This window comes from Triturus cristatus, chromosome 8 (assembly GCF_964204655.1).
Source record: "Triturus cristatus chromosome 8, aTriCri1.1, whole genome shotgun sequence".
Classification (NCBI taxonomy): Eukaryota; Metazoa; Chordata; class Amphibia; order Caudata; family Salamandridae; genus Triturus; species Triturus cristatus.
This window is the reverse complement of record NC_140591.1, coordinates 1617400897-1617427317: the sequence shown is the minus strand read 5'-3', so window position 1 is coordinate 1617427317 and position 26421 is coordinate 1617400897. Positions and strand designations below refer to the sequence as shown.

At 48.2% G+C, this 26421-nt stretch overlaps 1 protein-coding gene across 2 annotated transcripts in view; it reads left to right on the top strand.

Annotated features, from left to right (window-relative positions):
* Positions 1-11944: 11944 nt before the first annotated feature.
* LOC146806345 (F-box/WD repeat-containing protein 7-like) overlaps positions 11945-26421 on the top strand; it is a 458999-nt gene continuing 444522 nt past the window's right edge. For both annotated transcript variants that reach the window (XM_085623550.1, XM_085623549.1), the window contains exon 1: positions 11945-12153. In XM_085623550.1, the coding sequence (XP_085479676.1) occupies positions 11956-12153 (198 nt within the window). In that variant the 5' untranslated portion in view covers positions 11945-11955. The remainder of the gene's footprint in view (positions 12154-26421) is intronic.

The window sequence follows — 26421 nt, the reverse complement described above, 5'->3', positions numbered from 1 at the left end:
CGTTGGGAACCTTTTTCTATGCAACATTAACTCTTTCTCCAAAAGGCCCATTTAATGACCACAATATGCCAGTTGCTCACAGTTTCAGGTCCCACATTTCTTTGCCATTTGCAAATGGTCTACCCCCTTGGATTGCACAATCCTATTAGTTTGATATATAAGCACCCATCCTTGTCTTCTTCCAAATCTCAGGATTGCTTTCATTGCCTCCTCAGCCTTTACACACGCTGCTTCAGTGTGGAGAGATAGGTAAGACGGCGGAAGTAAGAGAGATTTCTAAAGATTCCCAGATTGAGATAGGAGAGGTTTTTACTTAAAATAGCTACCCTTTATCAACCTGAAAAATAGCACACAGTGAAAATACGTTCACGAAGCACGTCTGAGTAGACTTAACCGTTCTCGAAATAGAACCATAAATAGGTTGAATTTATTGGTCTAATGTTTGGAGTATGGGACTAGATGAAATCGTGACTAGATTACTAAAAAATTGTTTTCAGCACTGAACTCTTTTGGTGCTAAGATTACATTTGACAAGGAAAGGAAGAAAGCATTCCTTTTAAATTGGTTAGGAAAAGAATCTATTTTTTTCAAAGATTTTTCTAATATTATCAGTCAACCTTCTTCCGCAGAGGATAGTCGCTGGGGATTACAATTAGTATTTTGTGGCAACTGAGGGACTGAAAGTACATTTCACTGATCAACGATAGATTGTCATGGAAAAGGCACAAGTCATACACCATAGTTCAGTTTCTCAACAAGCTCATTGAATCTTATGCAGCAGCCATAAATATTTAGGCTTCTCAATGTGTGTTCAACAGTACATTGAATTACTCATCAAGGACCAAACTGGTGTTCACTGCTTCCATAAAAAGATTCAGAAGCAACTTCTTACAGAAATCCTTCTCTCAAAGAAACTGTGGTCATTGTTGAGAGTGTGGAGATGTTCTTGCGTTCAGTTAAGACATTATCGGAGTCTCAACTGTTCAACTCTGACGTATTTTTGATTAAAATCAAACATTTTCAGAAGACACACTCAGATGTAAAAGTGTGAATAGGAATTCCTCAACAGTAACTCTTTGTATAGTTGTTTTTGTTATGGCTCATGCACTCATGCTGCCAGTAGACCAGACTATCCAGCAGTTGGTAAAGTTTGTCATAAATGCCACAAAATTAGATATGTTACTAGTGTATATATTGCTTTCTCAGGAGATTCAACCCAATTTAAAACAAGGATTAAAAAGTGACATAGAACAAGGTCAAAGTTATTCTGGGCATTTCTAAACACCCATTAAGGAGACCGGAGTTAAGGATGGCATCGCTTACCATGGTTGCTAAAAGAAATATTGCCAGGAGATGGGGCTCGAACGCGTCACCTACGCTGAGAGAATGGTGTACGGATATGGATGACGCCATGATAGCGGAAAGGGCAGTGTATGTGCATCGCGGATGTCCCCAAAAATGGGCCAGAGTCTGGGGGGCCTGGAATAAATTCAGGGGATATATTTGTGACCCACCAAGATCAGAAGCTGTACAAAGATCAGAATAAAGTTGGTGGAAGAAAGGTAGTGGGGAGGGTGGGTGATACTGCTGATGGAGGGTTCTTGGAGTCATGTGAGAGTGTTGTTTTCAGGAGTATAAACATGTATTGGTGTTGCCAGGAACTAAGTGTGTACGGATTATGTGAATTACTGATGCCCAATGTTCTTAATAAAAATATTTTTTTTAAAACAAAGAGGTGAAGGATGGCATCTCTGTGGTCCTTCCAGGCACTACAAGAGTTGATGTTCAACCTTATGTTCCATCTGTATGCCGCATTTATGTGGACAATGTTGAATTTGAGAGGCTAGCGTATTCTGGTTTCCCATATAAAGTTAATTAGGAGTCGTCCTTTAAGGAGATATGGGGTGACCGAGTTTTATTTGACCCGGGCATAAAGATATTTTCCTACAGTGGTAATTCTTTTGAAATGTCAGATGTCATGAATTTTTCCATTCAGATCAAGAATAATTCCACTTTAGGTCAAATGAGTGTTGCCAAGAAAAGTCAGCACCTATTGGGTTGGTGTTACCAGGGTGGACTAGGCAGATACCCCATATTTTGTATTAGAAGGCAACCTTTCAATATAGAAATCATTTGTCACAAGTGCAAAGATATTCTTTGGAGTAGATTAGGTAAACTGAAAGATTCTAATATCAAAATTGAATGTAAAACCTTTCCCATTACATACAAAATGTGCAATGTTCCACTTAGTGCTAGGAAGGAGCTGACCAGTGTGGTGAATGATGTCTGTTCCTAAGGCGTAACTGACCGATGGAGTCTTCAGAGTGTGTGGCGCTTATTGTTTTGGTATTAAAAAACAAGCAGATTCTGGTGGATAGCCATCCTTTGCTAAATATTCAGGGACTCTTCGCCAAATTTGATATGACTATGTTTTTCCCCACATTGGCTTAATCAATGGCACACCACCAGATCTGCTAGATGGATAACTACAAGCCCTTAACCACATTTGTAACGCCAATGCAGCACGTACACCCTTGTACTCCCACAGAGCAACACATTCATAGAAACAATTAACAGAATACTTACTGACGGGAGTAAATTTGCCATTGCCAACAGACTTGAAGAGTTGGTTTTTTGTTGCAGGAAAATAGTGGTTGTATCTTTTGTTAATCTTTTGAACTGTTGCATAATTACAGTACTTGTTCTCTGTTTTAAGACTTTCCTGGTTGTCTAAATCAGAGAGCGAAAAGTGTATATGTCTATGCATGATTTTACATGCATTAAGATTTGCAGAAGTCAGAAAAGGAAGAGTGAAGAGTGAATGGTACATCTGAAAGACTAGTGTCAATGAAAGCAACATTTGTGTGGGTGATGTTGTCAAGGTTAAAAATAAACCCCAGGTCAAGCTTCAAGAGTTTGTCTAAGTTTTCTGATCAAAAAAAGTCATTTGCAAGACAGGTAGAGTGGATAAATGTTTGCAATTAATATCTTGCTTGTGAGGGTCCATGGGTGAGCCTGAAGTTTTTGGTGCATCCTTCTCCACACTGCTTCCTGGGCCTGTGCCTTTCAGGGCTTGCCAACAGAAAGTAGTTTTGAATATTGTCCATGACCTTGATTGTGATCCCGTTCCTCAAGATGTACACAGTCCTGAACCTTCTACTGTTCCTACGTGTGATCCCACTGTTGTTCATTGTTTGGTGCAAGCAACTGCAGTCTGCTGTATCACACCGAGCTGCCACTGGCGAGGAAGTTGCATTATAGGCCTTTGCTGGTTCTTATGTTCCCAACCTAATCGTTTCTACAACAGACCAAAGAGCCAAGAGGCCACTGAAATGGTTCACATCACTCCATTCCTAAAGCAATGTTTGGTATTAGTTCCTGGTGCAAAAAATGCCTGTTCAAAATACTTAGAAAGGCGAATCAACACCATGGTTATTATTAAACACCACAGCCAGCTGAGAAGCACAGGGTTTAAGATACAAGTGAGACAAATAGGCCAAATATTGAAATGGGGTGTGAGAACATTGTATCTGCTGTGCGCTTGGAGCCTGAAAACTCCTTTTTACATGCCAGAGGGCAAGACTGTGTCTTGGGGAGCACTGGGGTAACCAAATAAAGCCGGCTGCTAAACACCGCATGTTCGGGAGTCGAGGGAGACGATTGCTCGATCTCCCATGGTGGACAGTGGAGCCCAGGATAGTGTAACATGGCGACACGGCGAGAACCACAAAGCAACAAATGAGAGCAGAAACGCTGTAGATCACCATCTTGGCCGTGAATCCCACTCCAGCGGGAGGGTTGTGTGCTTTGTAGCCCGGCCCGGGTTTGCCCGACATGTGGCTTTTGGAGAAGGTCGTTTTTGCAGGGTTATCCCTAAACCTTTTGTTTCTTCCTCCTATTTTTGTCCTGACCTGCTGTTGTTGGTTTTAGGACTCTGGGCACTTTACCACTGCTGATCAGTGCTAAAGTGCATATGCTCTCTGTGTAAATTGTGTTATGAATTGGTGTTTCTATGATTGGCATATTTTGATTTACGTGTCAGTCCCTAGTAAAAGTGCACTGAGTGTGCCAGGGCCTGTAAATCAAATGCTGTTAGTGGGCTGCAGCACTGCATTGTGCCACCCACACAAACAGCCTTTAAATGTGACTCTGGCCTGATATTGCAGAGCCTGTGTGCAGTCTGGTACTGCAATGTCGACTTGGCAAGTGTAACGACTTGCCAGGCCCTAACCTTCCCTTTTCTTACATGTCAGTCACTCCTAAGGTAGGCCCAAGGTACCCCTGTGGGCAGGGTGCAGTGTATGTGAAAGGTAGGGCATGCCCTGGTGTGTGTGGCATGTCCTGATAGTGAATTACTGCCAATTTCGTTTTTCACTATTGCAAGGCTACCTGTTCCCATAGGACAGAATTGGGGTTGGTTTATAACATCTTATAAACATAACTGGCCATGGGAACTAGGTAGGGAAATAAAGTTTAGTATGCCTGAACTCAGAATGTTAAAATGCATCTTTTGGTGAAGATGAATTTTACATTCTGTGGTTGAAAATACCACTTTTAGAAAGTAGGTATTTTCTTGCTCAGCTATTCAGTGTGCCTCTGCTGGGTTTGTGGATTGACGGTCTGGGTTTTGGATGACAGGGGCTGGAGAGGAGCTGTGGCTCCAGAGAGTATAGATGGGTCAGGGATGGGCTGAATAGACCTGGGCTGCAATCAAAGTAGTGGGAGGTGTTTTCACTAGCACCTGAAGAGGCCCAGTCTGCATTTAGAGTGGTGGGAGTAGATCTCCCTTGCACCTGAATAGGCCCTGTCTGCCTTGGACAATGCTGTCTCCGCCTCCTACTGGGAAGCTGCACCATTGAGGGCAGAACTGGTTTGGGCTGGGTACAGACACTCTCTGTCTTCAGAGAAAAAAGGATTTGGTAGTATAAATATTGGGGCCCCCAGAAGTTTAGAACTCTTTTGGACCAAGAAGACTGCCAAGAAAAAGAGCTGGAGAAGCTATGAGGAGGAAGTACCACTTTGCTGAGTGCTTTGCTGTGTTGGCCTGCAGTGGCTGCTTCTGTCGTGGGCAGTGAAAGAACTGGACTGAACTTTCTGCAATCTATTTTTGTGAGTTTCTCCAAGGGTTTCAGGTAGAGCTTACCCCCTGTCCAAGAAGTCTCAGGAACAGCAAAGACTTCAAGTTCTTCTGCCCTCAGCACTGGGGACTATTTGTTTTGTGCTGCAACAGAAGAAAAAGCAACCTGACGCCGTCTATGACGCTGCTGCCGACTCCGTGTCCTGAAGGCACCGCAGAGGGCACCGCCACACTGCGACCCTGGTCTCACCGATGATGCCCACTGACGCTGCCACCGAGCCGCTGCTCGCATCGCGACCTGTGGGCACCGCACTCCGCATCGCCTCACTTCACGACGCCGCCTTGGTATCCCCGACGACGACGCTGCATGCTAAAATCGACGCCGCTGCTTGCACCGTGGTTCGAGGGCTTCGCTCGTAAAGTTACACGAAGCACCGCCCTCATCCCGCAGCCATGGCCTACCGACTCCTGTGCCATCGACTCCAGTTCGCCAGCCGCCGACAGCGCTTCAGCAACGACTCCGCCACTGCTTGCACCGTGACCTGCCAGCACCGCAACGAGCACCGCATCACTTCACACCGTGACCCTGGCCTCACCGACGCCGCCATCTGACGCCGCCACTGAGCTGCTGCTTGCACCGCGACCTGAGGGCATCGCACGCCGCACCGCTGCACTTTGCACTGCAGCACCCGACGCCTGCTGATGCCAGTGCTTCTGACTTCAACCGTGAGGAGTTCGATTTGCAACACGTGTGACTTCAAGGGCCCGACGGCTCCTGCATCGACCTCTGGAACGACTCCTGCGGACGCCGTGCTTTCGGAAGCTCAACGAGAGGTTGCTGACGCCCTGAATTTCTAATGGTACTGTTTTGCGGGTCTTCCTGACACCGTAGCTGGCCCGCTACGCCACGGTCCGCCAGAACTGTTTGGATTTATTTGTTCACGGCGCTGTGATAGCCCCAGAGGGAGCTATCGACTTCAAGGAACTGTTTTTCAAGGTTATTGTGATAACTGAAGATTTCTTAATACTGGTGTGGTGTCCTTTTGTAGTGCTTACACTGTATTACTGTTGGTTATGTGCAAATGCTTTACATATGAAAACAAGCATTTGCAATGCAATAGGTCTCGCATTTACGAGAGTTTGAGCTATTGGCATTGTAAATGCCAACAGCTTAAACTCTCACAAATGCTAGACCTATAGTATTGCAGATATTCTTGTTGTTGTTAAATCCCCATGCCGCACTTTCACGTGCATGAAGGCCGCACCCCTTTCTTTAAAGAAGCAGTGTCTAACAAAAGGTGCGCGGGCGCTATTAAAGTGAAATGGGGGCTTTTACAACAAAAAACGTATCTGTTCGTTAAACAAATGTTTTTTTGTTTTTTTTTTAAACCCTTGCTGCGGTTTCACTTCCATAGCGGCTGCGCTCCTTTCCTTAGACACGGCTCTTCTAAAGAAAGAGGCGCGGCCTTCATGTACATGAACGTGCGGCATGGGGGCTTTGACAATTATAAAAAAAATGTTTGCAATGCCATAGGTGTTGCATTTGCGAGAGTTTTAAGCTATTGGCATTTGCAATGCCAATAAATCAAACTCTTGTAAATGCGAGACATATGGCATTGCAAACAAGCGCCCGCTATTGTCCCGCCATCTTTGAAAGTGAAAGTGCGCATGGCGCGCTGAATAATTGGCCTTTTCTTGCCACATAAATTAGTCAGTCCTGCCACAAAATGCAGTCAGCCCCTGCCGCATAATTATATTGGCCCTATCTATAAGTCACACACATGCAGGATTTCTGCACTGCCTCGTTCATCACAAGTCACCCCCACCACTGATCTGTGTAACCATTCAACCGTTTATGATCCAAGGAACCGCTTTATTATCATGTACAAAGTTTTGTCGCAAAAAACATTCAAACGATTTGTGCTTTATATTTGGACCACGGAGTTACACGGCACTTGTGAACTTGCACACACGGATACTACTGTGCTCATCCGATTGGGGATATAATAGACTGCAAGCTCAGAACAGTCCGATCTCTAAACAGCGTAGTGTGGGCTGCGTCTCAAATGCCATACAAATATTGCATCTTGCAAGCGTTCTCTCCATATGAGAAACCGTCCACCTCATGGGCAGGCAGACACCTCCCGCCTCAGCACACTGAAGGCAGTAACGGCTATCCCGTTACGTCTGGCCTCTACCAGAGATGAAAGGGGCCCTTGACTGGGGTCGGGCCCTTGTAACCCAAGCCAGCGCCCGAGCTGCACCGAATGTGCAGAGCAGAACCAGGCTCTGCTCGGGGTCTGAGCTCCGCATAGAAGTGATATCCTCAGGTGGTCACACAGAGGGACAGAATCTCACAATAGCAACGACTTTGGAACAAACCGAGATTGTGCAACTCTGATGGTCTAGGCCCTGCTGCGTTGCGTGTCCACGTAATGGCAATTCAAAGCACGCGCCTCAAGTACACTTTAGCAGTGTGAGGGTGATAGTAACACCTGCGCTCTGCAATGCTCACAGTTAGGCACGGTGGACAAGAAAAGTGACTACAATTTAAAGAACTCGAGCGTTCCTGATAGTGAAGAGGAGGAGATGAAACGTGCGGCCCTTCAGCTGGACGAACCTCCGGTTTTAAGTGAGGCGGCTGAAGCCTTCACGATGACTGCACCGGGCACGGGAAGCCGGGGGTGCACTCGAACTCTAGTAAGGACACTTCCTTTTAGTTTGTCAGTTCAGATCTGCTCGCCCATAGCCCGAGCCTTAATACAACTGTTATATTTCACGGCGACGTCACAGAGTGGACCCTACAAAACTCCAAAGCATTAAGTAACTCTTACAAGCCTTATGTTATGTTATGTTATGTTATGTTATTACAACGAAGATCCCAGAATGATACGTCTGGCGTCCACGGATATATCTTTGAACTCTAGTAACCCCGGCATCGCCCCTCTATCCCCATCACAACAATTTTGGAATCTGACTGGAAATGCTGCAGTGCGCAGTACATACATATTTCAACAAGCCAAAACAAACAAAGCAATACCTTGCAAGATGCCGGTGTTCTTTGGCGCAACTTTCGGCTAAACGTCTGTGGCATTGAGATGGGGAAACGGACGTGCCGAAACCATGAAAGCGGTCATCAGTTGCCCGCCCGGACACACTACCAAGCGGGGACGCCCGAGCCTCGTCCCTCGATGCATTCCAGCAGAAGAAATTAACTGTGCATGCAAGCGCAAACGCGGCATGCCACCAATGTAAAAAAAAACAAAGGCGCGTGGCCGCTATGAATATTAAGTTTGTCCAGCCGAGATCGCCAGAGACGCCGTGTGTGAGGAAAAGGAAATAAAAGTGAAAGCACGCAATTCACACATGTGCCTGAAACGCCGCGAGCGAAAGAGACGCCGTGCGCGTGCACATCTCCTTTCCGGGCAGGCACGGCGAGCAGGAGACAGGGAGGGAACAAAACATGCCTCCTTCCCAATGAAAAGCACGCATTTGGGAGCCGCGCCAATCAGAAGCATGGGTGGAGCTTCCATCCCTGCTTTGGAAGCTAAATCGACAACAATAGATCTCGCAAGCGAGCATGCGCTGCGTCGCTAGGCGAGCCCTAAAAAAGGGAGTGACCCCACTAACCAAGAGACAGGGAACCACAGGTACAAGGTAAGAAAGAACTCTCTTGGACCATATATTATTCCCAAATATCATACAACTATATTTCAATCTTCAAACATCCGATCATTCAAAAGATCTCTCAATGATCATGAACACGGGCCCTAAGAACAATTATAAACACATTGATAAAGACTATAACTTGTATAAAAATAATTTTATTTAAAAATATATTTTCTTAGAAAGTGTTCATGGTTAAAATCAAAATGACACCAATGTAATTACAAACAACAAATAATCAAAGTCTAGAGTACACGAGAGTCAACAGACATGTGAAACATTCAGATCATCATAATACGGTTATTTCAAGTGAATCAATCAATTTCATAAAAGTCCATCAATGAATTGTGTGATTGGACATAGAGAGTTCCTTGAATATAACCTAAAAGAAACAAAGGGCGTCGACACGTTTCGGTGGCAGTAAATTATACAAAAACCACCTTCATCAGGACAAGAGTAATAATTGTCTCTCATAGTGATACAATACCTGGTGCAATTTCATGTCACCTAATTGAAAACACAAACACAGAAAAATCACAACCATATATTTTTACATCAACGAATATTACAAACACAATATCAATTACTAAAATTCTTTAAAACAGTTAATTCATCCTATATCCTCTCAAATAGAGGAAACATATTAAGAATGTGATTTTACAATTATTTGTAGTGGTCCGTAGCTATCATTTCTATCATCCTGCATACATACCCACACCAAGCGGGAGAGACATTACTCATTCAACCGTACCACACTATACTCACAACCTTGTTGATTAGCTCTTTAGGAACTACTATTTTTCAGACTTAATGCTAATGGCATATTTAGACTTTTATATAAAAAACAGGGGGAATGCCTCGCCTGGGCTTATTCTTTTAACGTGAACGACTACACTCATTATACCTCTAAATAGAGATGTCATGTCAACTCTCGTATCTAAAATGTGTTGTAATGATGGAGACCACATATGTAGGTTTAATTTTTAAGGAACCTTATATCCATAACACCCACCTTCTCAGTAAATGTGGAATGATCTACCAACCTCCAGCGTTATATGGAGACACAGCGATGATAAAATACTTTAAAAATCTTAGGCCAGTAAAAGTCCTACGGGAGAAATGAATATTTCTTCATTTAGGTTACTTGATCACTGCTAACCTACTCGACCATCCCCCAACTCCCCACTGTTAATAGCTCAATACTTGTATACCTACAGCCTATAATGCTTTTCAATGTAAAGACTGAGCTTTCCTTAAATCTTAAGCGAAGTTCGATACGTGATCCGCCTCAGGTCCAGGTCAGACCTGATCCCCTGTTATGTCAGTGGGATCCTAAATAAGGGACATAAACAATGGGTGTTTGTGAGTGTCTTTTTTATATATGCTCTCTATCTTCACTCCCCCGTTATACCCTGATCCAATGATAAAGCATCTCACCTACCTTTAATTTACGAAATTATCCCTCCAAGACAACTTTTATTAAAATATATTGCGTTTTTGTACTAGGGTGTCGGGAGACAATGCGTCTTTTGTTGACCGTTGTTGCTTCCCTCTGTTATGTTTAGTCTCTGAAATGATATATACATATGTATGCATACTAATCCAAAGAGTATAATGTCAAATGATCAGTAATTTTAGCAAAAAAGCATATGACCTATGTCAATGGTCCAATAATTACCATTCCCTATTTGCTAAAAGCTATTTGGTTTTATTATTTCTATGGTAAGAACACAGCCTCTACCTAATAAAGCAGATCTCGTTATTTACAGCCCACTTGTTAAATTGTATAATCCTTCCTACTTTCAAAAATAAGGGTCGCTTCCATAGTACTTACGCTAACACTTAGTGAGAACGCTGTCTTCTACACCATATCCGTTTCTAAGAAAATATATTTTTAAATAAAATTATTTTTATACCAATTATAGTCTTTATCAATGTGTTTATAATTGTTCTTAGGGCCCGTGTTCGTGATCAATGAGAGATCTTTTGAGTGATTGGATGTTTGAAGATTGAAATATAGTTGTATGATATTTGGGAATAAAATATGGTCCAAGAGAGTTCTTTTTAACCTTGCAAATGCTTTACACACTGCCTCTAAGATAAGCCTAACTGCTCATGCCAAGCTACCAAGGGGGTGAGCAGGTGTTATTTTAGGAATGTAACTCCCTTATCCTGACTAGAAGGAAGGGTCCCTACTTGGACAAGGTGCAAACCATTGCCAACTAGAGACCCCATTTCTAACAGTGGCCCAGGGTCTGCTGATGTGCTCCGCCATGCCTAGTGACCAGTGCAAGGGAGACTGCTGTGCACCATCTGGTGTTTGGGAGGTTGCCCCTGATGTTCGGCCATTTGGCCCCAGGTGCACTGCCAATGCCCCACTGTGCCCAGCCGACTGGTAGCAGGGAGACTACCGCGGCTGACATGTAGGCACCAAAGGTGCACCCGCAGCCCCCTCTGACTTGGACATTCCAGTGGCATGTCCCCCTCGCTCGTCCCTCCTGCCCCATCTCAACCCCAATCCGTGTGCTGGGTTCAGCAACACAGAAGCAAACTTTAGTACCTCCATCGGCACCCTGCAGGCCCCTGGGGATCTCTGCTGCTGCCTTGGAGGTGCTGAAGCAACTGGGACTGTGGGTGTGGGGGACATCTGGACATCACCAGCTCGAGCATCACTCCAGGCCCTAGATCACCGCTGGTGAGTGCAACAGGACCCTGAAGGCCAGGCTGAGTGTGCACCGCAAGAACCCCTGTAATGACAAAAAGATCATGCTCTGTACACATGTAATATATATTTGTCCAACCCTAACCGCTTCAACTCTTCTTAAAATGTAATCTTGAGTGAATTTGCAACTTGTAAATTTTAGAACTGTAACCGCTAGTATCTGTAGTAGACATATGCACTTACTACCATTCTTATGTGAGTTTAGAGGTTATTTGTTTTAAGTTTATTTGTTTAGAGTTTATTTGTTTGGTATATTTAGTTATTCATGTACTCTGAAGTCCTTATGCAATGTAACCAGTTCCATTGTAAAGCACTCTGACACCTCTCGCTATATAAATATGTATAAAAAAAAAATAAAGTAACTGTGTGTGTGTGTGTGTGTGTGTGTGTTTTGTCTTTTGTTTATCCTTTCACCTTTTTGCTTGGGCGGAGCTTGTTTCAGGCTCTTTTTTCGGTTCGCTGTGCCGGGCAGCACCGGCTCGCACTGCGCATGCGTCCGGAGGCCTGTAGGTCCTCGGAGTTTCCTGGCTGTGGTCGGAGTAGATACCCGGGTAGAGAGAGCATGGAGGATCCGGAGCCTCAGCGGAGGAGCGCGGTGGACATCAACCGAGCGGGCGTCAAGGAGCTGGAGGGGGCGCTGAGGGGTATCGGCAGGAGGAGAGCCCGGGGGATCGTGCGGAAGAGAGAGGTGAGTCTGGGAAGGGAGAGGCGAAGCCTGGGGTGCGGGGGCCTAGCCCTGGAGTGAGGGAATAAGCGAAGTCCGTGGTGAGTGAGGCTTGAGGAGGTTCTTTAAAGAGAAGTGCGGTGTGAGGGGCGAAAGGGACAGACAAAGCCTGGGTAAGATGATACTTAAGGGGACTAGCATGAGAGACCATGGGGTGGAGGGCTAGAGGAACCCTGGGGTGAGATGATACTGGGGGGCGCTAGCATGGGAGAGAGGGGACACCAGGGGGTGGAGGGATAGAGGAGCCCAGGTGTGAGAGAGAGGGGAGAGACCAAGGGGTGGAGGGGCAGATTAACCATGGGGTGAATGATACTCGAGGGGGAGGGGGTAGCATGAGAGGGAGTGGAGACCAGGGGGAGGAGGGATAAGGGAACCCTGGAGTAAGAGGATACTTCAGGTACTAGCATGAGAGAGGGGGTAAAGGAACCCAGGGGTGAGAGGATATTTGGGGGGTGGTAGCATGAACGAGAGTGTAGACCAGGGGGCGGAGGGATAGAAGAACCCTAGCATGGGAGAAAGTGGAGACCAGGGGTGGATGGATAGAGGAACCCTGGGGTGAGAGGATACTTAGGGGTGCTAGCATGAGAGAGGAACAATAAGGGGGTGGAGGGATAGAAGAACCCAGGGATGAGAGGATACCTGGGGGGAGGAGGGGGCGGCTAGCATAAACGAGAGGGGAGACCACGGGGTGGAGGGATAGAGAGACTCTGGAGTGAGAGGATACTTAAGGGAGGCTAGCATGGAAGAGAGGGGAAACCAGGGGGTGGAGAGATAGAGGAACCCTGGGGTGAAATGTTACTTGAGGGGACTAGCATGGGGGGCGGAGGGGACCGATGGCTGATAGTAGGGATGAAGACTGTGGTGAGAGAGTAGTCAAGAGGTGCTAGCATGGGAAAGAGGGGATGGAGGGAGAGAGGAAGCATGGGAGAGAGGGGAGGCTAAGGCGTTGAGGGAAAGAGTTAAGTGTGGGTTGAGAGACGCACTAGGAGAAAGGTAGATGCCCCATGGGCGAGGATGGGGCTCTGAGTGGAGGGGGGAGCGAGGTGAGACCAATTAGAGAAGGTAGACCCGTGTAGGGGAGAGGCAAAAACATAGTGAGAGGGGACACGGAGTGAGGTAAAACTATAGATAGGCGCAAGACACTCATGATTGAGGACTAAGGGAAGGAGTGTAGAGTAGTGAAACGCCAGAAGAGGGGCAGTGAGACTGGGGGGGGGGGGGGGGGGGAGGAAGGGTGAGCTGGGACCAGGGATGAAGAGAGATGCAGATACTGGGCCAGGAGCTGAATACTTGTAGTCAGTGGGGTCCTTAGAGATTGAGACTGATGGGCACAGTGATTCAGGTGTATTTGGAAAGTTTTAGGTAGGCCTGAACTAGGTCACAGAAGGCATCAGTGTACTTACTATTATTACAGTTTACACTACAGCGAATATAAGAGCTATGTTAGAAGAACAGTTCCAAGCGTTAGTAAAATAGAATGGATTGTTGTGTACAAATTGACACTGTCATTCCACTAAAGGCGCTAACGAGGGACTTGGGTTACACATAGCATCTTTCTGAAGGCATGTAATGATGTGTTGTTTGTGAAAGATGTATTTGCTTGGAGGAATGGAAATAAAACAAGGTAGATAAGTATGAAAAATTAAATGTTCAGGTATTTTCCAAATAAATGTGATTTTCGGCAACATTTACAAGAATAAGAGTTAGCAGCCTGATAAATGTAGGTAGGTTTTCCATGTTTGTGTGTATGCCCTGAGAAGGAATGGGCAGAGGGTGAACTTTTTAGAAACACATTTCGCATAGGTTTGTTTTGCTTCTGACCATGAATTAATACCCAGAGATCTCCAGGTTCTGAGATGAGCCTGAATAGGGTAAGAGGTGAGATATGAGAGAAGAATGAGGTGAATCTGAGAGGAGGAGTTGAGAGCTTACGAAAGAAAGTGATATCAGTGGGGGAGGGATTAGTGAAACTTAGTGCTGGAGTGATGGGTTAAACCTGACAAGAAAGCATGTGAGAAATGGGGGAGATGGGTAAAATTGAGTTTGGTTGAAATACCTGAGACTCCGTTTGAAGGGAGTTGAGACCTGGTTGTTTTGGACGGTGGGAATACGTGAGACATGGTAGGAGTGGGAAGGAAGGGAGAGGTGGGGTTGGGTGGTGAGACCCAGGCAGAGATGATTACTGTTTGACGTGAGACATGACAAGAATGGGAGCTGGAGAGAGGGACTGTGTTTGTGTCTGAATGAACCCGAGACTGGACGTCTTGGAGACGATGCTAAGGTATGGATGACCGGCCTACACACCTGAGCCCTTTCATGGAACTGTTCTGTATTTGACTGTAGTTGTGTTGATCTTTACATATGAAACCATGGGGAGATTAAGCAAGTTACCATTTTTTCGATTCACTTCTATTCTTGCTACCCCAAATTGTTTTTTTTGGACCGATTTTACGTTTAAGCCCTGATGAAGTTCAATGTCAATTGAACGAAATGCGTTAGCTGGAGTTGTTGCATTGACATTATTTGAATAAAGGAGAAGCAAAACAAGGAACTCTTGTCCGTATATTATATACTTTGGGAAAGATCTCAGTGGTGTACCATTCCAATATAATCCATATGTGTGTGTGTAAATATAAATATATATATGTATATATAATGGGTATTTGTATAATGCAGACCTAGATGAAAAGTACAAGGTTAAAAGCAACTATGCAGTCAATGAGTGATTAGAGGTGATGCTGGATTCTCAGAGTGGAGGGGCACTTTTACTTGGTTCTGATCTTGCTTTCTTTAAAGATGTGTGTCTTGAGCGTCAGCTCTTTCCTTAATTGTAGCAGTGTTGGGTCTGTTTTGATGGATATGGGGATGTTGTACTAGATCACGGGTACATAGATGGGGAAGACCTGTTGTCTTGTGTTTTCTTTTTTGCACTTCTTATTCTCTAGTCTAATGATGTCTTGGGAGGGCTGTGAGCCACCCAAGGTGGTGAACTTGTAACCCAGACAGATTGGTGTGCTGGGTTTGATGGCTTTGTGAATTATGCAGTGAGTTATTTTATATTACTTTTTATTTGTGTTTTGTTACATGACAGCATACAATAGAGAACTGAAGAAAACAAACAAACATCACAATATTGCAGGCAAAACTTGTGTTGACAGATGCAGCACGAGCTAGCAGTAACAAAACATCAGGTGTCTCGATTCAGTAACATGTTCTCATAAATCAGGTTACCATTAAGGTGATTCCATCATGGTTTAAGGCACGATGACTGGTAGTTTCTCAGCATATGATTTTATGTGTTATTTACAAAAGACCAGCTCTGAGATCCACTACTGCTTCGTGGGCGTTTACCCCAGTGTATCGCCACTCTTCTTTTGGCCATTGACCATGCCACTGTTGCCAGTTTTCACGTTGCTTGTTGAATCGCCTTCACAGAAATACACGTGGTTGCATTTGTACATGCCCCAGTAGCATGTCGGAGAGGACTTCAGTAGTAAGTGTCTGGTATTGGTATATTGGAGGACAGCCCCATGCCAAATGTATAAAATTTGCCCTTGGCGCCCCACATCACCTGAACCGATGCAGTTTTGCTGGGGTGTGATATATTTTATGTAGGTTTTTTAAATTTTATATACGCAGATTACATTTAAAAGTTAACTTTCCTGTTTGGGAGCAGCAGAATGTCCAGTCCGTATGTGTTAGCGGCGGGTCTAGTTCCATATTCGAATTTTCTAGTGCTATATCAGGTGTTGCTGGTCTGTCATTTTGCATAGAGGTGTAGAGCTTAGCAATAATCCCTTTACGTGTAGTATTTAATAGTGTATGTAGTGCGCATGGGGTCGAAGGTTCGTTTGGGTATTGGGGAACTCTTGCCTGCACAGCAGTGCGGAGCTGGTAATATATGAAAACCAATAAAGAGGTGTCTCGCTGTGTTCTAAGTATATCTTCTAGCCTAAGGAACTCTCCTCTCAGGTAGATGTCTTTCATGCTCTTCAGGCTTGCCTGAGGATCTTGAGTGCTTTTTGTTTGCCTGTTACCGATATCGATGGGTAATAAAGTAACTGTTGTGGTGCAATGTTATGTGGCAAATTCTTTCCTTGTAATATTATGCACTTGATTTGGTGAGATGACGTTTAAGGGATCGGGCTCATGCTATCGTTTTCTACTGCTATATATGGCATGTAGTCATGCGGAAAGTAGAGATCTGTGAGCACGTTTCACCACCGGTAGGTTGGAGAGGTTATCAGCTCCAAATAGTCATTAACATAGTTTCCACATCAAGCTCAGTTCTGCCAGTATTAGTAGATTCTGAGATTCCATAATGCGCATGTTGTTGCAGTGCGATCATGCCTCAAGGTCTTCATTTTTAGGTCTTGCCTGCGTTGCAGCGCGCAAGCGTTGCTTCGCCTTGGCGAGCTGTATTGTTGCCGCTTTTGTGTCCTGCTTCTCTGGAAGCGGGGTTTGTGTCCGCCCTGTCTGCATTAGGCCCCGCTCGTGCACGGCGTTTCTTCCAGACACGAGTGTTTATATATGCATCGCGCTTTCACTTAAGGTGAAAGTACGATGCATATATAAACAAGTTGCAGACATGCGCGATAACAGCAGCACCATGATGTAAGCTATTTTGATGATGCCCTGTGTGTGTTGGACATTCAGTGGAAAATGTGGCTTGTTACTGTAGCGTCTAGTATTCATAGCTGCCAAGGTTTCAGATTGCTAAGTGTGACATTTTCATAATTTCAGTGTAATTATGAGTGACATTTCAACAACTAGGAGTGACACTTTCTTGCGTGCAAAATCAAGCAAAGAAGACAAGGTAAATATATAAATATCACTAATTAGACCCATTTGAGCAAAAAGAAACTCTAAGAAGCTCTATAAAGCGCTGTAAAGCACGAAAAATGGAAGGGTGCTAACCTATTTCAGCAGTTATCCTAAGCAGTACTTTACTTTTGTTCCCAATAGTCATCGTATTATGCGGTAAAAGATCTCAGCTGCTATAATATAAATCAGTTATCTAGAGCCACTGTAGCTGACCTCGCTGCCCAGCCTGCAAAGGCACCATTTCAGCGTAGCCTAGGACACGAGCAGTGAGCTACAGCCTCATGCAGACGCACGCTCAGCTTCAAACTAAATATATTGAGAATGAGCACTAAGTAAATGTGTGCCACGGCCGCGATGAGTCGCCGGCATCCGGTCCTACTGTCAGAGGACAGACTGTACAGAAGTGAATAATCATGATGCTAGTTTGAGTTGCTGCAGCTTGACTCTTATTACGTCCTTGTCCTTTCAGTGCACCTAAACTCAAGCGCAACTCAGAGCGCAGTCAGAGGAGCTTCAGGATAGAACATGTAGCAGCAACTGACTGCAGTCCCGTGTCTCGCACTCCTTGAGAAATCCCATCAGCCCCGTGCCCTCCCACCGCTGATATCCGAAGCCTGCAATGCCACAGAGCCTCGGCGGCCTAGGCCCTTGATGAGATAAACAAAGTTAGAGGAAGGCTATATTCTCGGCCTGTTTGTTTGGTCGACGCTCACCACCAGCCGGCGGTAAGTTGTTACCATCGTATCGTGATGCGTAAGCTGAGCGGAGCGCTGCTCAGTGACGCTCTAAAACTAAATATTTTTCAAGTTCGATATTACTGACCTGAGTGTCCGTGACGGAGATCCAAGCGACGACGAGTCTGCAGCAGCCGTCCGGTCGCAGGGACGTATTTGCATGACGAAAGCCACAGGCATCAGCAGTGCGAGGAACGGTGGGCTGCCTGTGCCAAACAAAACTTAAGCATAACTGCCGCCCGCTAATCGCGCCATTGCAATTCAGGGACACAATGTTGCAGTCATGTGACGCCATGTCACGTGACTACCGATGCGGAGCAGTGCACTTCTGACTAGACTGTCTCACATACACTGAGCTGCCTGATGAGTGCTAATAGCAGCGCTCCCATTTCCTGCGTAAGCTGGTGTCCGCAACGTCACAAGGCTCTATGAAGGAGTGACCTTGCATTTTTGTACGGTGATGCGGATCATCACACGAAAATGTGTTAGTCTAACGCCTAATGCGTGATACTTGGCAGGGCTGAGTATTAGTGCTCAACAAATACGCAGTTTAATTAAGTTCCTGGGGAAATGTTAATGCTGTGCGCGAGATTAGTGTGGCACTGTCTGGGATGGGACATTTTTACCGATGCAGTTGGCGTAAAAGCTGCTTTTAGAGTGATGCTAGTAATGTACAGTACAGAAGGTTTGAAGGATGGATTCCCCTGTGGACATCTTGCACGGGTCCCAGAGATTTGAAAGCCTTTGCGTGTAAATGTGCCAAGTGCCACATAGGTGCAGGAGGTGTTAAAATCCTAGGCTTTTTTCATTTTTGACCTACAAATACAAATCGTAGCCTGTGAGTATTTTGATTTGCAGACTTTCAAATGGCTGCTGTGTTTTATTTGTTTTTTTTTTTTTTTTTTTTTTGAAAAAGTTTTATTAAGCAATAATTCGGTTACAAGTACGGGCCTACAACCACTCGGGCCGGCCGCTAGGTACAGAAGGAAATCTACACATATCAAAGCTACAATCAGTTCCCAGGGCACTGCCCTGCAGTGGCTCCAGATAGTTCTCGAGGAACAGGAAGCGTAAGTCCAACAATCACAAAAACAAAAAGACAAACAATACACAACATAAGGCGAGTTATGAGGGAAACCAGTGCGGGTCAGGCTCCCCCCGGGAAACTCCAGTCAGGACAATTGAGCAAACCGCTAAAGAAAGGAGTACCGGGAGGCCGGGGACGGAGGGGGGGGGGGGGGAGGGGGTCAAGGAAGATGAACGTCCATATGTAGTTGTTCCAAAAGGCGCCAGGAGCCATCAAGGGTCAGGGGGACATGGCGATATCAGTATCTACCAGGGGGGGCGTACAGATGCCTCCGCGATACGCGTTCCATTGCCCCCAAATTCTACCCCATGCCCCCGGCTTGCCACGGGCCACATACACAGTCTTCTCCCTAAACATACACCAGTCCATATTCTCCTTCCATACTGACACGGTGGGCGGCCGTTGAGCGCCCCAAAGTTGCGCTATGTCCCTCTTGGCAATCATGTTCCCTAGGGCCGCCCACCGAGTCTGAGCCGCGCTGTAGTCATTGGGCTCCCACACATTCAGGACACAGCGACGCACCTCCGGCAGCAGCACAACCCCGGTGACCTGTCCCATAACCGTGTGGACCCGGCGCCAGTAGTCCGCCACCTCGCGGCACTCCCAAAGGATATGAAGAAAGGTGGCGCTGAGCCCACAGCCTCGCTTACAGAGCCCGTCGCCGGAAAATCCCATCGAGACCAAGCGCGGACCCGTCACATACACCCGGTGGAGAATCTTGAGCTGTACCAACCGAAGACGAGCCGGAATGGCAACCTCCTTGGGGGACGACAGTGCAGACTGCCAATCTTCGTCGTCCAATTCCACCCCGTCCCCAGTCCAAGCCTCCCGAAGGCGAACAAGAAGGTCCGCCCGGTGATTGATTAATTTTTTATAAATTAAAGAAATAGTACTATCAGGGACATGTCCATCAAGTATGCGGTCCTCGAGGGGCGATGAAACAGGGATCTTGGTCCCCTCCCCGAAGACCGAGAGCAGGGCGTGCCGAACCTGGGCGTAGCGGAAGAACTCCCTGTCGGTCAGCTCGTATTCGGCCTGGAGCTCCGCGAAAGTCTTTACCGCGCCCTTGTGCCACAGGTCTCCCACTTTGCTGATACCAATCGTGTCCCACTGGTCAAACCCCTTCGTGGTCCACAAGCTTCCCAGGCGGTCGGAAGCAAACAAGGGAGTAGCACATGTTAATCGCTCACTCCAGCCCATGGCCGCAGTGGCAGCCCTCCAGGTCCGCACCGCAATCTTAGTAGGACCCGTAAGGGTCCGGCCAGCCAGGCGGGAATAAAGTGCCCTGTTGTAGTTCCCGCCGGGAAGCAGGAACTTGTCCATCTCATACGCCGGATTCAAGCCGGGCGCATACGTGGCGTGGTTAATGGCAGATAGCTGCGAGGCCCAATAGTACCTGCGAATGTCAGGAAGCGCGATGCCCCCGTCATACCAGGGGAGAGTGAGCTTGGCAAGAGCAATACGCGCCCGCCCGTCCCACACCAGTCTCCTCTGCAGGCTCTCCACCTCCCGAAAGTAGGCCACTGGGATAACATCGAAGGAGTTCTGGAGTGCATAGAGGAACCTGGGAAGGGACATCATTTTAAACAGCGCGGCCCGACCCAGCGGGGACAGGGGGAGCCTGCACCACCGGGCCGTGTCCTCCCGCAGCCGCCGAAGTGGACGCAGGAGATTCTGCTCATAGCGAGCCACCGGGTCCAGCGAAACGTATATCCCCAGGTACTTAAAGCCGCTCAGAGATATCTGAATCGGGAGCCGAGGCGGCAGGAGAGGAGGACCACCAGAGATGGGATAAACGCAGGATTTAGACCAATTGATCGTGAGACCCGAATTGTTCCCAAAGGAGGTCAGAACGTCAAAAAGGACGTTGAGTGACTGCCGCGGTGAGGTGAGATACAGGAGAATGTCGTCCGCATACAGCGAGACCCGATCTTCGAAGCCCGGGCCCCACCGGATCCCTCTAAGCGAGGGCTCCCAACGGAGCCAGGCAGCGAGTGGCTCCAGGGCGAGAGCAAAAAGCAACGGGGACAACGGGCACCCCTGCCTCGTGCCCCTGCCGAGGGCAAAGGGCCGAGAGACCCGCCCATTCACCACCACTTGAGCCATGGGTCCCGTGTAAAGGAGCCTCACCCAGCCAATAAATCCCTCTCCAAAGCCGAATTTATCCAAGACGGCCCAGAGGAAGGGCCACTCAATAGTATCAAAGGCCATCGTGGCATCCAAAGAAACCAGCACGGCCGGTTCGGAGAGGAACTCCGCCCTGGCAAGGGCACCGTGAAGACGCCGCAAGTTAAGAGCGGTGTTGCGGTGCGGGATAAAGCCGCATTGGTCCGGATGAATAAGGTCGCACACGACACTCAACAATCGATTGGCCAGGACTTTCGCCAGGATTTTGGGCTCCGCATTGAGCAGTGAAATGGGCCGGTAAGAAGTACAGCGGTCTCGCGGCTTGCCCTCCTTGGGGATAACGACTATAGTGGCCAAGCGCTGGTCGGCCGGAAGGGAACCCGCCGCGAGAGAGTCGCGGAACATGCGGCTGAGGAAGGGCGCAAGCTTATCAGGACGCAATTTGTATAGTTCAATGGGCAGACCGTTAGGACCCATAGCCTTGCCCGAGCGAAGGGAACGGATCGCGGTCGCTATTTCATCCGACGACAAGGGAGCGTCCAGCCGCTCCCGGTCCTCAACGGACAGGCCGGGCAGAGCAATATCTCTCAGTAGGAGGCGAGAGTCCTCCTCATCCCTGTCAGTCACCGGGGAGTACACCGCCCGGAGGTGGTCAGCGAAACATTCCACAATCTCATCCGGCTCAGTCACACACACACCGTCAGCAGCACGCAACTCGGGGACCACACGATTCACTCTCTCCTTTTTGTCCAGCCACGCGATCAACTTTCCCGCCTTGTCCCCCGCGCCATACAATCGGCCCTGCTGCTCCCTATACATAGTTTTGGCCGCATCAGTGACCATGGACCTATATTCGAACTGTTTCAGGCTAAGGGCATGTAGCCCGTCCGGAGTAACATTCGCCTCCAGGGCCGACTCCAACCCCGAGATGTCAGTCTCCAGCTTCACCACCGCCTCGCTCCTAACCTTCTTGGCCACCACTATCTGGGCGAGGGCGTGTCCGCGTATCACAGTTTTAAAGGCTTCCCAAAGGGACAACGCAGACGACACCGACCCCTCGTTTTCACTGAAGTATTGGTCCATGGCCCTAACCAGGCTGTCACGAGTCGCAGGGTCCCGCAGGTACCAAGGGTTAATAGGAGCTACCCGCCCTGCAGACCGCGACCCGGTGTCAAAGAGAAGCCACAGCGGAGAATGGTCGGAGATACCACGCGCCAAGTGTCTGACCTCTCGAATCCGACCAGTCTGCGCCGCGGGCATAAGGAAGTAGTCCAGCCTAGAGAGACTCCCATGCGCCCCCGAATGAAAGGTAAACTGACACTGGGTCGGATGCATTAGTCTCCAACTATCCACCAAGCCGAAGGTCTCCAACATCCCACCCAGCCATGACTGGGCAGCGGGGAGGGTCCTCGGTGGGTGACGATCCAGTTCACCCGAAACCACAGAGTTAAAGTCCCCGCCCATGAGCAGGAGGCCGTCCGGAAGGTCAAGCAGCATTCGACCCAAGTCAGTAAAGGTGGAGTTCTGGAGACCCGGGGGAACGTAGACTGAAACCAGGGTAAGGGGCTGCCCCTCCCACCTCCCAATCAAACACACATAGCGCCCTCTGTCATCCGAGACTATCCTCGTGATCTCCACCGGAAGGGAGGTTCGCAGGAGAATGCCCACCCCCCTGGAGCCCGTTGTGAAACCAGAATGAGCTACGAGGCGGTATCCCCCCCTGTTCATCGCATGGCAGACATTGCCGACCAAGTGCGTCTCCTGGAGAAACACCACATCAGGAGTCACACGACGCAAATATTGCAGTACAACACCCCGCTTAATACGATCCCCCAACCCATTGACGTTCCACGACATAAGCCTCAACCCGTCTCCCCCCATCCCCTCCAATAGATCAAGAGGCCCCCAGCCCGCAGCACGGTTCCCAAATATGGACAAAAATCAATACCTCGCCCTGTAAACAAAAAACACACAACAAAACAACCCCCCTTCCCCCCCAACCCCACCCCAAGTCCAGCTCCCCCCACCCTGCACCCCTGCGGGCCAATGACCCCCCCCAACTTGCAGTGTGCCTGTCGCCCCCCTAACCCCATTCTACAAAAAGACCCCGGAGGAGGAAAGGGACCCGAACCCGCCCGCGCCCCTCACGGGTCCTGGTAAGACACAGTATGCAAAAGAAGTAAGACCCAACTGCACAGTGCAAAACCGCAAAAGCAAGGACCAAATGTCAGTCTAAGGGGACCCGTCACCTGCGGTGCCCCCAGAGGGCCCGGGCCGGCCACCCCCGTCCGGCAGCGAGTCCAGCCAGTCACTTGCGGCCACAGGAGAGTCAAAAAAGGCTGTCCGCTCTCCATGCTCCACTCGGAGTTTCGCCGGGTAGATCATCGAATACTTCAGGCCCCGCTCGCGGAGACGGCGCTTCACCCCTTGGAATCCCATCCGCTGTTTCTGGACCAGTTGCGTGAAGTCCGGATAAAAATTGATGGTCGAGTTCTCGTAGCGGACCGGGCCACGGGTCCGTGAAGCCTGCAGAATAGCGTCGCGGTCCCTGTAGTGGAACAGTTTAGCCACGATAGGCCTCGGGGGGGCCCCCGGCCGCGGCCGGCCGCCCGGAACTCGATGGGCCCGCTCCACGGCGAAGAATTTACTTAGGCCAGCCGGGGACAGCTGTTGCAGGATAAGTTCCTCGACCACGAGGTCCACCGGGCGGCCGTCTGAGGACTCCGGTACACCAATGATGCGGATGTTGTTGCGTCGGGCCCGTCCCTCGAAGTCCTCAAGCCGCCGGGCCATATGGTCGTTGACCACTCTAATGTCCCCAAGCGCGGCCCGCAGATCCGACACCTCCGCACCCAGGGTGGAGGTCCGTGTATCAAGGGCCTGGACCTTCTCGTTGGTTTTGGAGAGGTCGGCCCGAATCAGGGTGACATCGATTGCGACAGTGTCGATCTTACGGGCCAGGGCCTCATATTGCGTCGCGATGGTTTCCCTGATGCCCTCGATGGCGCCCATAATGTCCTGCAGGGAAAGTTCCGCAGAGACGGTCGTGCCTCCCCCCGCAGCATCCGGGGAGAGGCCAGTAGCGCCAGGGGGCCCCCTGCCCTGGGTGTAGCGGTCCATGTTGTTGCTCTGGACCGCTCCCCCGCGCAGAGAAGCCTTGGTCTTGCGTCCCTCCGGACCCCCTTTGCCCGCCATGCGAGCGCAGTCTCTCAATGGGACCTCCGATCAAAAGGTGTGCGGGCGCCAGCCAAAGGACCACAAACTGCCGATGTGGGGGTCGGAGGCGTCAGGCCCACCAGTAGCAGATGGAAGCAAGCCTCGGGCAGAGGCCCAGGAGGCACCTCGCCACCTTGAGCACGCACGCCAGCCGATCTCCTGAAGGCCAAAATCGAAACCGAAAGCGCTGACTCGGCAACTGGCACCGCGCTGAGGCCGCTGTTGTTCAATTGCAGCCCGGCCCCACGGGTCACCTTCACCCCGGCCACCTCCGCCGGGTGGGTCCCAAAAGTTCCGACGACGACAACTCAGGATTCCCAGGTCCAATTAGAGTTTTAAAAAGAGATATATGATCAGCTGGTCTTCATCTCCCAGATTCCATAAACCAAATCAGGATAATCTCAGGATATAGTCCGAGGAGCAGAAAGGGTCCGGGGAGCCCTGTGCTCACGCGACCATCTTAGATGCGCGCTAGGCTCCTCCTCCCCTGTGTTTTATTTGTTGATGGTAACCTGCTTGCTGTGAACTGGCTAGCCTGCAGGTATCGGGGGCATCAATATAAAAGGAATCCAGGCCTGCCGGATAGGGAGATATATGAATATGTGCCTGGTAAGAGCAAAAAAGAGGACTCGGGGTCCTGACATAAGGACAGTAGAGGGGCCCAAATAGAGCACATGAGGATGAGGGGTGACTTCATTTATTCTCTTGAACTCTGAAGGCAGCACCCTCAGATCCCCCTCCATCACTCTAAAATATCTAGTTCTTGCAAAACTAGCGCTAAATATGACACATTAGGTGGGTGAGCAGTGTGGCTACTACTTTCAACACCCTTCCATGGCCCTTTCTGCTAGGAAGGTCTGGGATCAGAGAAGCTGGCAGCCCATAATGAGAGCATACTTCAGGCTCAGCCCCCATCAGTCTGGTTACACAATTTTGGCACCATAGTGCAGCATCTTTTGCTTGGTTGCCCCTCTAGTGAAACAGCATGGAAATAGCCAAATGTCTTCCTTGTTTAGTATTTAAAAAGTGTTTAGAGCAGACTAGTCAGTATTCCTGCTTGGATTTGCCTGTTGGGGGTAAGCAGGTCTTAAGCCTTTGCAGGAATCAGCTAATGCTTACAAACAGATCACCGTCGACTGTGAAATACACATAGCAAGAGTAACCAGCATTTGCAATACAATAGGTCTCGCATTTACGTAAATCACAATACCTTTTATTTATGTTTTTTAAAAACAAAAATAAAAAGCATTGTCGTTTGCAATGTCAATAGCTCAAACTCGCGTAAATGCGAGACCTATTGCATTGCAAATGATTGTTTGCTTGGGTCACTGCCAGAACCTTTTCTGTTTTTATAAACTGATGATGATAAAACATGAAAGTAAACAATAAAGCATAATCAATAGCGCCAACACATGTGACATTAAGCCAATAAAATCAGTTATGACGTGTACACAGTTGCTTCTCCAATTTGCGCATGACGTACAGGGTGGTATTCGGACAACAAGGAGAGTAATTATTCCAGCAATCCCAGCTTTTTACCCCAGATCTTGTGCTTTACCGGACAGCCTCTGGCCTCGTATAACGGTAGTTCCTGAACGGCATACCAGTCCACTCCTCTGTGCCATTTAGTTATAGTGGGCGGGGCGGGACTATTCCATGCAATTGCAATGTCTTGCTTGGCCACCACAAGGGCGGCTCCCAGAAACACTTTATCAGCTCTTGAGCCGTCCAGCCAGTCTCTAATATCCAGCAAGGCTTTTTCGGGGGTTGTGTGGGACTTACCTTTTCTGTGTTTAAGCATTTGGTTGAGGCTTGTTTTACATCATCTTAAGTGTCAGAGATGCGCTGTTCCACTGTGGTGATGTGTGCGATTTATCAAGCTTCACCGATGTACTATCAAAATGCACAAGTGTAATATGTCTATCTTTGCATCTGTTGAATAGGCTTTCTTGCATGGCCTGTAACGTTATCAATTCCTTTTCACTTGAGTCCTTATCTGTTATTTCAGGGCTCATATTTTCATCCATGGCGCCATCAATTTGAGGTGTGGTGATGCTCATTGCCTCAAACATGAAGCGGGACTGGTTTCGTTTGGTTTTCCCCATGCTTGAGTATGCTCTTGTGGTACATAGAAAAAGAAGATAAACAAATGTATTCATGGTGGATGAAGTACTCCGTAAACATAGGCACCCTGACCGGTGCTCATGGCATCTTTTGAATGCGTTTTGTACTTTGGCCGGGTGT